The sequence below is a fragment of the Pseudophryne corroboree genome, chromosome 2, assembly GCF_028390025.1.
Source record: "Pseudophryne corroboree isolate aPseCor3 chromosome 2, aPseCor3.hap2, whole genome shotgun sequence".
Lineage (NCBI taxonomy): Eukaryota > Metazoa > Chordata > Amphibia > Anura > Myobatrachidae > Pseudophryne > Pseudophryne corroboree.
The window spans coordinates 57,315,132-57,330,772 of record NC_086445.1 but is presented as its reverse complement, the minus strand read 5'-3'; the positions used below and the strand labels follow the sequence as shown (position 1 = coordinate 57,330,772).

General features: G+C 49.2%; 1 protein-coding gene across 2 annotated transcripts in view; it reads left to right on the top strand.

Moving 5' to 3' along the window:
- Positions 1–1,244: 1,244 nt before the first annotated feature.
- The window catches only part of PRCP (prolylcarboxypeptidase), a 43,354-nt gene continuing 28,957 nt past the window's right edge, over positions 1,245–15,641 (top strand). Inside the window, exon 1 of one of the 2 annotated variants that reach the window (XM_063951328.1) lies at positions 1,245–1,327. Coding sequence is in view for 1 of the 2 variants with exons in the window: in XM_063951327.1 (XP_063807397.1) it covers positions 1,443–1,550 (108 nt within the window). In the remaining variant the exon portion in view is untranslated. Of the gene's footprint in view, positions 1,328–1,354; positions 1,551–15,641 lie in introns of those variants that run through there. The other variant, XM_063951327.1, reaches the window with a different exon arrangement.

The window sequence follows — 15,641 nt, the reverse complement described above, 5'->3', positions numbered from 1 at the left end:
TTTTATTAAATTCGTTTTGGCTTTTAAGACGTTAGTGCACTATTGCCTTGTTTCTTTTTAAGCCATCCAATAAGGAATCTCGTTCCATTGAGTGACAGAGGCCATTCCATCATCCTTGATTTTCTACATGCAATATCAAAATTGCTCTATGTGAGTGAGACCATAGAGATTGAAGTGTTGTTTGGTGTTAAAACAGAGTTGCACTATGTTTGTGTGTACTTTTGTATTTTAGAAATCAATATGCCTCATATGAATTTTACCATCTATGAGAACAAATCAGACTCCATCGTGTAAGGTCTTTTTCTTGAGGGTATAAAAATAGCGCCACGTGGTGCCACATCCATTTTGTTTCACATATTGCAAACCACGGTGAAAGGTTTTTTGGTATCCAAGGGCTGCTATTAGTATTTAAGCGCACAAGGGGTCTATATTTTCTTTGTTTTAAACTTGCTGCTGCGATCAACTCAGAATTAGGCCAACAGTGTGATAATGTTGCACTGAAATGCTGATCTTACGCTGCAGCTTTAGAGCATTTATTTGTTCCGAGTGCTGCACGTTTGGTTATTTTATATATAGGTTTACCATACTATCCTTTTAAACCAGGACACTCATGAATTATGTTGATTCTGTGGCCAACTGACATCAAGCCTGCATTTCACCTGATTTTAAGCAGTTAGAGAACATGCGTAATTCATGTCTATACATACATACATTTTTATTTTTGCACTTCCAGTGCCATCCATCCTGATAAACAAATAGATAGATAGATAGATAGATAAATAGATAGATACGGTTTATCGGTCACTTAATCCCAAGGTCCCCCTCCCATTCCAGTGACCGCTCGCTTCCTTCCTCAGGCATACACACTTGGTGCTTGCTGACCTGTAGGTTAATAAATAATGAGGCTTACCATACTATCCCTTTAAACCGGGACACTAATGAATTACACAGGTTCCGGGGCTGGCTGCATCTCACCTGGTTGTAATCAGCCACAGAACCTGTGCAAGCCATTAGCGTCCTGGTTTAAAGGGATAGTCTGGTAATCCTATACATAATGAATTATTCATCGTACAGTATTCAGAAAGGAAAGCTTTATACACAATGCCGGCCAATGTGCAGGCGACTCATTGTTACAGCACTTTGTTAGGCAATGCACGGCTCTCCGTCAGGGTCTCATTACTGAGTTAATTAGATTAATCGCCCTGTGCTTGATTAGGGACAGTCTCAAAATAGACCTACCCAGAGGTGAGGGCTGGGCAGCGGTGCCACAGGGTTACTGGGTTCTGCTGATGATCTGATCACATACATTACACACAGCAGCACATGAGTGAGTAGGTTAATGGGGAGGGAGATGAGTCTCCTCCTTGGGGCTGGGCCTTCCTCTCCTGTTACAGTCTGTATAGACAGGGAATCCCCTCCTGATCTCAGACACACAGGGAGATATGGCATCTCTAAGGCTGGCAGGCTGCCTCCTCCTGGCCTGGATGTGGCTGCTGGTCTCTGTGGTGCACTCTGGTCCCACCTATGAGACCTACTACTTTGATCAGAAGGTAAGGGGGCTACTGCCCATCTTGGGGTCTTGGAGGAGGATGCGGAGACCTAAGGGGTCCTGTCTACAGGAGACGGCTCTGTGGGTGCCCGGGCACCGGCTATATTTGTGCTGCCCACAGAAATGTCTATGCATAGCATTTTTGAGTCATATGGAAGATGTACTATGAAGCCCCCCCAGGTCATTTATATGAAGTTGGCTCTCATGGCATACTTGCCTACCTGCCCCTCTCCATGAGGGAGAAAATGCTCTGTTCCTGGACTTTCCTGGTAATGTATGATTGCCATCACCTGTGGTGAAACACCTTTCTTATCAATTAACTAGCTCACCACAGGTGATGGCAATCATACATTACCAGGAAAGTCCAGGAACAGAGCATTTTCTCCCTCATGGAGAGGGTCAGGTAGGCAAGTATGTCTCATGGTCCTGTTAACCCCTAAAGAGCAGGCAGATGGGCATCGTAGGTTATTGTGGCTCTCTATGGGTTAAGGAGACTCCTTACATAGATATATAATCACGAGTCTCTCTCTTCCTGTGTGTCGCAAGATGTTTCCCCTGCTGCCGCTGACATCTGATTCTCGTTTCCTCCTGTTACTTTGTAGCAGTCAGCAAATGTCTGTGATCAGCTGACCCGGAATGGGGCTTTCTGGTCGCTGCGCAGGTGTCCCAGGGGAACAATATGTCCCGCACGCTTCTATTACGGTGACTGGAGCATTGGGAGCAAGCGGTCAATTGTCATTTTCTCTCATCCATTACCAGATTTTCATTCCAACCAGCCAGATCTGCCAGATGATTGTATAGTGTATGCCCAGCATAACGATCACATGGTGTGGTCACATCTGATGCAGCCACACCAGGCAAAGGATTAATCCTGGAATTGGAGGCACCAATCCCAGGATTTAAATCCCAGTGGATTTTGCACAATAAATCCTGGGATCCCACCGATCCCAGGAATGGCCTCCCTAGTCTAAGCCTCCCTGTGGCATAAACATGTTATGGTCCGCGCCCACGTGCTGGTAATCTGCAAAAAAATTAGCAGAAAAAAAAAAGCTTATATTGTAGTTGTAATAAAGATTTTGGGCTCTATTCAGTAAATATGGAGTATACCAGTAACAAAAAAAAAATCTGCACTTTTTCCGTGTATTTATATTAAAAAACATGGCAGGGCAGACTGCGTGTTACAGGACTGTACCGGCAAGGAGATATGCAGAACAGTCGTCACGGATTTCCATATGATTTTCCATATTTGCAGCACTGGTTAGAGCTGATTGGCTAGTACTTTATCTCTCTCCAAGGCATGGTAAAATACAGAGCCGGCCCTTTCCAATATGATGCCCTAGGCAAGATTTTGTCTGGTGCCCCCTAGCACCACCGCTAGTTCCGCCTCCGACCCTGCACCCCTTTCCCAGCACCATCACCTCCCACCCATAGCAGTCCTTTTTTTTTGTTTTCCTACCCCCTGTAATTTAAATAAGAACAGTGCGCACATTCGGTGCATAGCCCAAAAAGGTATGTGTTTTTGCTGGCAAGGGGCATGGCCACACAATAGTACCCCCAATTCAAATGATGCCTCACAGTAGTGCAACTTTATTCACAATTTATAATGCGATAGTGTTCCTAATTCACGTTACATCACACAGTAGTACCACTTTACCTTATATACGTTACTCCTCATAGTAGTGCCCCTCATTCACATAACATCATACTGAATTGCTCCTTATTCACATTACACCACACCATATTGCTCTTTATTTTCATTACACCACACCATATTGCTCTTTATTCACATTAGACCACACAGTAGTGCCCTTTCTATACATTATGCCACACAGTAGAGCCCCTGATACACATAATGCCACACATTGGTAATGCATTTATACACATAATACCACACAGTAATGCCCCTTACACATATGACACATATTAATGTCCTTATTACACATTATGCCAACCCTTATTAATGCTCTTATACACATAATTTCCCTTACACATATGCCGCACATTGTTAATGCCCTTATACACATAATGACACACATAATGTCCCTTACACATATGCCACACATTATTAGTGCCCTTATACACATAATGATACACATAGTGCCCCTTACACGTTACACATTATTAATGCCCTTATACACATAATGACACATATAGTTCCTGGCGTGAGTCAACTGGCAGCTCTGCTAACGTTGGGTGTCTATTTTTTATGAAAATACATCTTATGTGCATTGCTATGTGGCTAGGATGCACAAGCAAATTCTGCTGATTAAAATGATATACGGCATGCCTATATACTGTGTGTGACTGTGGCTGTATCTGCATACAAAATGCTACACATAGAATATAGGCATGCTGCATATCATTTTAATCGGGTGGTCTTCTGTTTGCCGGCGGTCGGGCTCCCGGCGCTCAGTATACCGGCGCCGGGAGCCCGACAGCCGGAATACCGACAATTATTTTCCCTCGTGGGGGTCCACGACCCCCATAGAGGGAGAATAAAATAGTGTGGCGCGCGTAGCGCGCCACCGTGCCCGTAGCGTGGCGAGCGCAGCGAGCCCGCAAGGGGCTCATTTGCGCTCGCCAAGCTGTCGGTAAGCCGGCGGTCGGGCTCCCGGCGCCGGGATGCTGGTCGCCGGGAGCCCGACCGCCGGCCAGCCGTAGTGAACCCATTTTAATCAGAAGAAGCTGCTTGTGCCCCTAGGCATACAAGATGCCCTAGGCAATTGCCTAGTTTACCTATGCCTAGGGCCGGCTCTGGTAAAATAGGAATTTTGTTAGCAGTTGGGCAAAACCATGTGCACTGCAGGGGAGGCAGATGTAACATGTGCAGAGAGAGTTAGATTTGGGGGGGGGGGGGTGTTCAAACTGAAATCTAAATTGCAGTGTAAAAATAAAGCAGCCAGTATTTACCCTGCACAGGAACAAAATAACCCACCCAAATCTAACTCTCTCTGCACATGTTATATCTGCCTCCCCTGCAGTGCACATGGTTTTGCCCAACTGCTAACAAAAATCCTGCTGCGATCAACTTAGAATTACCCCCTATGTGTATGAGAGGACTGAGAGCTTGTATGAGATGACACCATCGCTCCTGGCCACAAAACTGCCAGAAATCAGATGATATTTGGCTGCACCATGACCTGATTCAGTGATGTAACTCAGTTGAGCAATTATATGCCGACTGCACATGTGACTCTATGGTCTTGTGACAGTGGTTGCAGAGAGAATGTATATGGAAAGTGACTGACAGTCGGGGACCGTTTGTGGTCAGTTACGGTGAGTGGCGGCAAAAATATGGGCGTGTCGTGACTGTTTTCAGGGCATGGTCCCGTATGCAGCTACAGCGTCTGTCTTCCTGCGGCCTTGCTGCGCGATCATAGGTCTGAGAATTGACTGATTTGCGACGGACGCTGCGTATTTGTACACAGCCGCTGGGACTCGCAAAGCTGCCGGGGGGCATCATTATACAAATCCAGGCGGCAGCGACATTTGCATATTTTTCTGGCAGTTAGGAAACTGCTGTATTTGTATTTTCACCTCCATAGGGTTGTGACCTACTGTATAGCCCAGCTGTATTTACGTGTGCTTAACAGCGTGTGACCGGTAACCACTTGATACAGTCATATGAATGGAGAAGAAGAGAGTTCTGCGACTTTTTTTTTTTTTTTTTTGTGCCACAACAGGAGGCCTGAGGGTTTATAATGGATTTTATTCCGAGAACATTGCACAGATCTGCAAATAGATTACAGGTGTGACTATTTGTTTAGTATAAGTAGGCTTGCAATAACATCACTTTAATCCGGGATTTACACAGGTTCTGTGGCTGATTAAAACCAGGTGAAATGCAGGCTTGAATTTAGCTAGCCACAGAACCTGTGTAATTCATAGGTGTCCCGGATTAAAGGGATAGTATGGCAAGTCTAAGGAAGGAAGGGACGTTCTTGGCTGGGTTTCTGCAGCCAGTCACATGGGCCCTCATTCCCAGTTGATCGTACGTAGCAACTTTTTGCTGCTGGTGCGATCAACTAATCTCCGCCTATGGGGGGGGGGGGTGTGTATTTTAGCATAGCAGGGCTGCGAACGCTTGTGCAGCCCTGCTATGCTAAAAATGTTTCACTCAAAACAAGACTAGCCCTGGACATACTTACCCTGTGCGACGGATTCAGCGATGCAGGTCCCGGCTTTGACGTCAGACATCCGCCCTCCGTTCGCCTGGACACTGCGTTTTTCTTATCACTCCCTGAAAAAACGGCTGGAAACGGTGAGTATCCGCCCCGGAACGCCTCCCGCCTGTCCATCTTTTTGCGATCGCCGCTGCGATCACATTTGTCACTGGCGGCGTCGTTGCCCGGCGATGATCGTCGCCAGGCAATGACGCGTGTGCACAAAGCGTCTGCAGCACATGCGCATTTCTGACCCGTTTGCACCACAGCAAAGAACCGCTGCGTGCGAACAGGTCGGAATGACCCCCATAGAACCTCCCCATAGAGCTTGCAGTACAGGTTAGAGGCAGCTGTAATTACGTATGACTGTATTCCTGTCCCGGCCTGATCAAAGGCTCCGTCTGACCTGTAATAGGGGTCACATATGCCCGGGACACTTTCGCAAATGAAATGGCTGCCACCCGTGGGTATAACTAGATTATATTTATGATCCCTCTTTTAGGTATAGACTTTATAATGACTTAGAGTTTTATGCAAACCCAATGGTGTGCGTACAACTCCGGAGTCGTCCGGACTTCACATGTGCAGGATCCTCTCTGCGTCATCACATACAGTGCCCCCTAAGACACAGCTTGATTAGCAGGATGCTGGCGTTTAGGGGACGTGCCACCCCTCTTTTCTGGAAGTGCCGAGAACAGGGTCTCCCGCAGATTTACTGGCCTCAGCCGCGCAGAGGTGGCGGCCAATATAGACTTAGGGGTGTATTCAATTATAGTCGGAACTGCCATCTTGTCGGAAAGATGGCAATTTCCGACTATTGTAGGTCGAATCGTGATTCGACCTGTTCAATGGGGCTGCCGTTTTTTCTGACAGGTCGGCAATTCTGACTTGTCGGAAAGCACACAGATCGGCGGATTAGCCGCGGCTCCTCGTGTTTTGCCGGATTCACGGCCAAATCCGACAGCTTTTAGCCCCGTTTTCGACAATTAAAAAAAAAATGTCGGATTGACATTGTCAAGTACGGCCAAAACCTGTCGGATTTGGCCACAGATTGAATACTGCATTGTTGGATCCTTTCCGTCGGAAAGTATCCGACATGCATTGAATAGACCCCTTACTCAGTTAGCCAGTGCTGCAACCGATGGTGATCCGATGCCAAGTCTTTGGACGCAGCACATGTGTATGCGATGACTGCAGAAAGCGTCTTTATCCCCTGCTGCATTAACATAGGGGGTAATTCCAAGTTGATCGCAGCAGGATTTTTGTTAGCAGTTGGGCAAAACCATGTGCACTGCAGGGGAGGCAGATATATCATGTGCAGAGAGCGTTAGATTTGGGCAGTGGCGTGCGGTGAGCTCAGTGGCTGGTGAGGCACTGCAGCCATAATGTCTGCTGTGTCCTGCCGATGCCCGCCACCGCACCCAAGCCAATGCCTGTTACCACCGCTGTCCCTGGGTCAGTGGGAGACAAAGAAAGGCAGAGGGCGATTCCAGGGAGAAGCAGTGGGTGATGCTAGGCAAAAGGTGACAGGGAGAGGGTGTTGCCAGTGAGAGGGTGATAGCAGTGGGTGACGCCAGGGAAAGGATGACAGCAGTTTGTAACAGGGAGAGGGTGACAGCAGTGGGTGACGCCAGGGAGAGGATGATGCCAGGGAGCTGGTGACAGCAAGAGGGTCACAGGGAGAGGGTGACAGCAGTCTGTGCAAGCAGTGGATGACAGGAAGAGGTTGATGCCAGGGAGTTGGTGACAGGAAGAGAGGGAGAGGGTGACTGCAGTCGGTGCCAGCTGTGGGCAACGGGGAGAGGGTGACGAGGAGAGGTTGACGCCAGGTAGAGGGGGACAGTGAAAGGGTAGAGCAGTGTGTGCCAGCTGTGGGTAACGACAGGGAGAGGGTGACAGCAGTCGGTGCCAGCTGCGGGTGACGGGAAGAGGGTGATGCCAGGGCGAGGATGGCAGGGAGTCAGTGACAGAAGTCGGGGCCAGCTGTGGCTGACGGGGAGAGGGTGACAGCAGTCGGTGCCAGCTGTGGGTGATGTCGAGAGGGTGAAGCCAGGTAGAGGGTGACAATGAGAGGGTACCAGCAGTTGGTGCCAGCTATGGGTTACAGCAGTCGGTGACAGGAAGAGGGTGACGCCAGGGAGAGCACATTACTGTCCCATCTACCAGCAGTATAGAATACAACAGAAGGAGTACAGCCCTGAGCCTTGGGTCCCTGATAAAGCATGGGTGAGCTCAGCCCATTACAAACTAAAGTACCCGCCACTCTCCCCCGCCGCAGCCCCCGCTGCACATAGGCGTGCGCAGCACATTTTATTAGGGGGTGCACCGTCGTAGAGCCGTGTCTAGTACCACCTACCTACTGGGCATGTCTAGCAACACCTATCGGGCGTGTCTAGCACCGCCTACTGGGTGTGTCTAGCACCGCCTATTGGCATTCTTTTCTATTCAATATGCACCTTACCTGTATGGTGGTTTCTCATAACGGGGAACCTCTGAAGAAATGTATCCTTCCTGGGCAGACAGCGTATTCAGTCGGTAATCACTATTCATGTAGGAGATCACATGATCCGGAAGATGCCTGTTTGTGTAGGAATATAACCAATGTGATCATCATACACCAGAGATTCAACCAGACTCGTGTCACCTCCTACCCCCTGCATCTATAAGCCACACCATTACCCCTTCCCTGCATCTCTCAGCCACACCATCATCTCCTCCCTGCGTCGTCTCTCAGCCACACCATCATCTCCTCCCTGCGTCGTCTCTCAGCCACACCATCATCTCCTCCCTGCGTCGTCTCTCAGCCACGCCATCATCTCCCATCTGAATCTCTCGCAATACCCCTCACTTTGTCTCTCATTCTCCCCACTTCACTCTGTGGCTCTGAGCCTCCCACCCTTCTATCTGTGCCTCTCAGTCGCCCGCCCTTCACTGTCTCTCAGCCTCATCAGTGGAGTTGGTGGGCCCAGCAGGAGAACACGGGCAGGTGGGCAGCCGTTCGCGTGGTGTGACATCATCGGGTCACATCGCACAGTACATTGTGGTGGAGGAGTAGTGTGGGGCAGCGGGCAGTATGGGAGTAGTGGTGCATAGCAGGGGGGCAGGATGGGAGCAGTGGTGCATAGCAGGGGGGCAGGATGGGAGCATTGGTGCAGAGCGGGGGCAGGATGGGAGCAGTTGTGCTGAGTTGGGGGGGAGAGCAGGGGGAGTAGTGGTGCAGAGCAGGGGGGGCAGGATGGGAGTAGTGGTGCATAGCTGGGGGGTAGGATGGGAGTAGTGGTGCAGAGTGGGGGGGTAGGATGGGTGTAGTGGTGTGGAGCAGGGGGGTAGGATGGGAGTAGTGGTGCATAGCAGAGGGGCAGGATGGGAGTAGTGGTGCATAGCTGGGGCTAGGATGGGAGTAGTGGTGCATAGCTGGGGGGTAGGATGGGAGTAGTGGTGCATAGCTGGGGGGTAGGATGGGAGTAGTGGTGCATAGCTGGGGGGTAGGATGGGAGTAGTGGTGCATAGCAGGGGGTAGGATGGGAGTAGTGGTGCATAGTGGGGGGGTAGGATGATAGTAGTGGTGCATAGCTAAGGGGTAGGATGGGAGTAGTGGTGCATAGCTGGGGGGTTGGATGGGAGTAGCGGTGCATAGCTGGGGGTAGGATGGGAGTAGTGGTGCATAGTGGGGGGGTAGGATGGTAGTAGTGGTGCATAGCTGGGGGGTAGGATGGGAGTAGTGGTGTGGAGCAGCAGGGGCAGGATGGGAGTAACGGTGCTGAGTTGGAGGGGGGGTGAGGGGGGTTGGGCAGGATGGAAGCAGTTCTGGGAAGGAGCGGCCAGTTAAGCATGTCACCTCACCTGTAGCTCCTGGCCGCGATCTCTCCCTCCGTCCTATTTACAAGCTGCTCCCCTCTGCTCTGGCTGCCTCACACCAGACAGACGAGGAGTCCGTGCGCAGGACAGAGGAATACGTGTGTCGGGCGGGCGGAGGAGTCCGTGCGCCGGCTTGTTGGGCGGCCGGGCGGAGGAGTCCGTGCGCTGGGCGGGCGGCCATGGGAGTCCGTGCGCCGGGTGGGCGGGCAGGCAGGTAGGCCAGCGGGGGGGGCGAGGGATGTTCCAGTGTAAAGGGTATCGCGGCTCCTATCTCCCCTCTGCCCGGACTGCATTACCAGGGGGGGAGCTAATAGGCCGCCGCACATGTAGATGACAAGTATTAAAAAATACATGCTGTGTTTCGTCCCCCCCTCCATTCCCGCAACTGGCCAATGACATAAGTGTTAGTGACAGGAGGCGTGCTTTCATTTAGGCTGAAAGCACGCCTCCTGTCACAGAGGCACTTATAGTAAGTGCCGATTCGGATGATTTTTTTAATGGGCTTTCACTGCCCAAAGCTTAGCCCCGCCCCCCGCTTTCGGCCATTTCCCATTGATAGCGGGAGGCACTGGCAGCAGTGCCTCCGAAACACACTGAAGACAGTTTTTACACAAGTAAAAAAGATTAAAATAATGTAAATGCTAAAGCAGATAGTTATGACACAGAATATGTGTCATAAATATTTTCTTTACATTATTTTAATCATTAATGACAGGGGAGGCACTGCCTCCCCTGACTGCACGTCCCTGGGGTGTGTTCAGTCTGCAATCTAAATTGCAGTGTAAAAATAAAGCAGCCAGTATTTACCCTGCACAGAAACAATATAACCCACCCAAATCTAACTCTCTCTGCAAATGTTATATCTGCCCCCCCCCCTGCAGTGCACATGGTTTTGCCCAATTGCTATCAAAAATCCTGCTGCGATCAACTTGGAATTACCCCCATAGTTAGCATTTTTGCTATTAGGGAATTCCTACAAAATGTAAGGATCCTCTGAATATAGCAAGGAAGGACGAAGCAAATATCTCCAATATCTGCCACGCTCCCTCTATATCTGACAGCTAAGGCTGCCTCCATAGGTTTCTATTGGGCAGAACTGATTTACCATACTATAGGATTCTATAGTCTCCTACAGTAGCCAATGGGCTGCTGTATCTCAGATTCTTTACGAGAGGGAGCGCAGTACACGCCCTGACGCGGAACCTAGAAGCAGAGTGATAGCGGGTTCTATTCATGAAGCAGTGAAAAGTGTGGAGAAGTGAGCCAGTGGAGAAGTGCCCATGGCAACCAAGAAGTGTTGAGGTAACATTTATAAAGTGCATTCTATAAAATTATACGTAGCGGCTGATTGGTTGCCATGGGCAACTTCTCCACACTTTTCACTGCTTCATGAATAGACCAGAGCGTCTCTTCCTGGCTGCTGTACGTGACTATACATTAGTAATTGTAACCAGCACTGTGCAGAATATAGATGATCTGTATAATAATCGCTTGTTCATTACTAGTCTGATGTCATCACTGCTTTCCTGCATACATAATGAAGGCTTTGAGATGTGCAATGGTACTTAAAGGGACACTACCAATAAAACGATGTATGTTTGAAACCGACGTTTTTAGAAGTATAATATATCTGATGTATATAACCACATTTGATAGAGTTCTATTTTTTGTTGTTGTTGATGCTACAGCTTTTTTTTTTTTATTACTGGGAACTTCTTGCCGGGAACATTTAGCTATGCTGCTACCAGGAGGTCCACTTCATTAGTATTAATCTTACTCCCTCCCCTTCTACTTTTTTTTTTAAATTATATAGTTTCTTAAATGTATTTATTGGTACCCCCCTCTGTCTCCCCCCTTCCTCATGTATGGTATCCCCCTCTCTTTGTTGTTGTTGTTGATGCTACAGCTTTTTTTTTTATTACTGGGAACTTCTTGCCGGGAACATTTAGCTATGCTGCTACCAGGAGGTCCACTTCATTAGTATTAATCTTACTCCCTCCCCTTCTACTTTTTTTTAAAAAATTATATAGTTTCTTAAATGTATTTATTGGTACCCCCCTCTGTCTCCCCCCTTCCTCATGTATGGTACCCCCCTCTCTCTCCTCCCCCCCCCCCCCCCCCCCCTTCCTCATGTACAGTATGCTGCCTAATGCTAGTCTGGCCATCTCATAGTAGTATGCAAACCATGGGGCAGATGTATTAACCTGGAGAAGGCATAAGGAAGTGATAAACCAGTGATATGTACAAGGTGATAAAGCCACCGGCCAATCAGCTCCAATATGTAAATTAATAGTTAGGAGCTGATTGGCTGGTGCCTTTATCACCTTGCACATATCACTGGTTTATTACTTCCTTATGCCATCTCCAGGTTAATGCATCTGCCCTAATGTTCTTATCTGCTTAACCACTAGATGGATCTGGGGGATGCATCGTCTGGATGGGTACGGGTCGTTGGGTCAACTCAACTTAGGTCAACAGTCATTAGGTCGACCACTGAAGACCGACTTGCACTAGGTCGACATGGGCATTCGGTCAACAGGTGAAAAGGCCGACATGAGTTTTTGGACTTTTTTTTTTTTTTGGGGTGTCGTTTTCTTCGTAAAGTGACTGGGAACCCAAATTAGTGCACCATGTCCCCTCGTATGGCTCTCTTCGCTCGCCATGCTTCGGGCAACGTGCCTCACTTCGCTCGGCACAGGTTAGTAGGTCGTAGTCCACGTGGATCGTTAAGTATGGAGAAATCCAAAAAATGGAAAAAAAAGTGAAAAACTCAAGTCGACCTTTTGACCTGTCGACCTAGTACATGTCGACCTTCAGTGGTCAACCTAATGACTGTCAACCTAAGCTGTGTCGACCTAACGACCGTATCTCGACCAGATAGGTAGAACACTATAGAACAGTGAGTTTGAGAAGTCCCTCCTCAGGGACTGTGTGCCGAGCAAGCCTCCGCAGGGTGTCTAGCAGCTCTGTTCCTGCGGGGTCCTGCTCGTGCTGCAGGGTCTCTGGCAGCTCTGTGCCTGCGGGGTCCTTCTCGTGTTGCAGGGTCTCTGGCAGCTCTGTGCCTGCGGGGTCCTGCTCGTGCTGCAGGGTCTCTGGCAGCTCTGTGCCTGCGGGGTCCTGCTCGTGCTGCAGGGTCTCTGGCGGCTCTGTTCCTGCGGGGTCCTGCTCGTGCTGCAGGGTCTCTGGCGGCTCTGTTCCTGCGGGGTCCTGCTCGTGCTGCAGGGTCTCTGGCGGCTCTGTTCCTGCGGGGTCCTGCTCGTGCTGCAGGGTCTCTGGCAGCTCTATGGGGAGAATTCAGTTGTTTTAAAAGACGGTTGGGTGTCTGTTCCCCCCCCCCCCCCTGTGTATTAGATAGGGGGGAAAAAGACACCCAACTGACTCTTCAAACAATTGAATACCCCCCTTATGATTCCCAACTGATTTTGTCTGTCTCTAGTCGCTCATGGCTGCTGAGGAGACAGCGCTCACGGCAGAGGGACTTTTTGAACTTGCGGTACTATAACTGATCTCCGGAAGGCAGGCTGGGCCGGGGCCTGAGGTGGTGCATGCTGCCTGGGTTGGTTCTATAGTATGGGCTAGCCATAGCAGGGTTGAACCCATACCTGGGCAAACAGAGAGCTGCCACCTGGGCCCTGAACAGAGAACTTTCTGCCTCGGTCTACTGTATCTCCAAACTTAGTAAGGAAGTGAGGCTGGACGGCCCTGGTATTGTCACACCTCATGAGGCTGGCCTCGCGTGTGCCATGAACCACCTTATTATAAAGTGCTGCGCCAGTGCCACAGATCAGCCCCTGATTCGGTTCTTCAGCTCAAACCCTCTCCCTAATGTAGTTGAACTGGACTTGCTGACACACATACTAATACGATTTTACTGACTGGTAACATGATAGTATTCTGATATCTCAGGGCCCCATACACTACAACGACATGTCGGAGGCTAAAGTCTGATGCGATTTCCCTTGAACCGCCCGGCAGCTTCCCGGGCGGCAGGTATTGTATGCGATCCTTTTGCATACGATGTATCGTATGCGATCCCAGCCATGCCTGCGGGATCCGATATATCACAAGTGCAGCACTAACGACCTAGGGGCTCCGATCCGATGCTCACGGGACTGCGCATCGCATCGGATGTAAAACATATCCAATTTGCCACTTTCCATCCGATTTATCAGCCTGAAAGGGCGAAATTGGATGGAATCAGGCATTATCGTTCTAGTGTATGGGACCCTCTTGAAAGTGTACAGTATGCTAGATCCCGGATGGGGAGAGTAAAACGCGTTGCTTCTGATCCACTGATGTGACACACGAAGGGGCTGAGGTGCGCGCTTCACATGCCGTTTTGTGAAAGAATCACGTGACTTTTTGCTCTGTGGCCTTTACGGCGATTCTAAAGGCCCATACACACGGTGAGATTCGGGCTATGCGATACTGACTATGTGCGATTTTGGCTAAGTGTCAATTTTGACTATCTCTTCTACAGAGACAGTCAAAATTGACTTGCCTGCACAGTCTATCTATTCTTGCGATGCCGACCGCGCATCGGCATCGAATCGGGATCGCAAGGTGACTTTCACCTTGTGATCTGCACTAGCTTTTCTTACGACTTTGACTATATCGTCAAAATCGTAAGAAAATATCTCATTGTGTACACACCATAAGTCATACGCATCTCCCTCACATCTCTCTACTTGCGGATGCCTGGGGTTAAGTGGGCAGCAATAGGGCGTTTGCCCATAGGATGAGTGTACTGTAGACGGATTTGCGGCTGTACAGAGGTGAGCGTTCCAAGAGATCCGTCTGATTGTAGATGGCCGTCTTGCACCAGGAACAGAGGTGCTGCAATGCATGCTAATGATGATGGCTAGGTACGGGGGGCAGTGCATAGATGCTACTTGTTATGCAGTCTAATATCCCAAATTATTTCTGTGCGCTCAGAATCTGCCCCTAAATTGATATTATATTATAATTTATAATGACCTCCAATGTTCTTTCTTACTTACGGATGACAGTGACCCGCCGGAGCCATCACAATTGCGTACACATTTGCAGCCTATATGTAAAAACGAGGAACATCGGGGCTAAGGGTTGACCTATAGCTGCGCAGACTGGCCGCAGCAGTAGCGATGCAGGTGCCATGTTTTTGCATGTACAAGCTTGTAACCGACAAAAGATACACACCACAAAAAAGGACCATGACACGTCTTTCTAACCACTCCCTGGTAACACCTCCAAACGGCCACTTCCTGTCATTCACTTTGTGATGAAATCCTCATTGCGAGCAATACCGCAATGGCACATTTGCGCATTGCGATCGCAGAACATGCGCAGTCTGCCAATAATTGCTCCGTGATAATCGGTCATCAAACATGAATTAAGCCCCTGATGCCATATTGCGTATCTGTTATTCCTTATTAAACCTTATGTTGTGTTGGCTGTCACATTCAACCAGGGCAACGAGTAAGGGATGGGTACAAACAAAGTACCCGGGGTCTGCACCTGCTAAAGAGGTGCATTTATGTGACCCCCACCCCCTTGGCAGCATGGCATCTGTCGATGGGGTCTTGAAGTCACAGTGTGGCAGGGCCACACTCCCTTCGTATAGGGGCCTGCATACCTCGTGGCGGCCCAGCTCTCTGTATCCGTTCTCTCACATGCTGTGCAGTTAGCAGTTATTGAAGGTAAATACTCTGTCACCATTGGCTATCCACCTATGTCCATCTGCCAATCCCTCTGGTAACACATAACCTCACTGGCCTAATTCAGTGTACAATAGCCCCCCAGTAGCATGCTGTCATACTATCCCTGGGAGAAGCGGAGCCGCTTTGCAGCACCGTTATCCATTGTTCTGCCAATCAGTGCAGCTAATGTACTTGGCAATCCTTGAATGAGGATTTTAATAGCCTAATACAAACAATGGACTGTTCAGAAAGAAACAATAGATTGCTTGGCAATTAGGCTAAATAAGGAAGTACTTGTTATACGTTGCCAGTGAAATGATATATTTTTATGCACTGCTAATCAAAGGGTCACACTGCAGACAGTACTCGCAGGCACGGGCCGGAAGGGTCTCC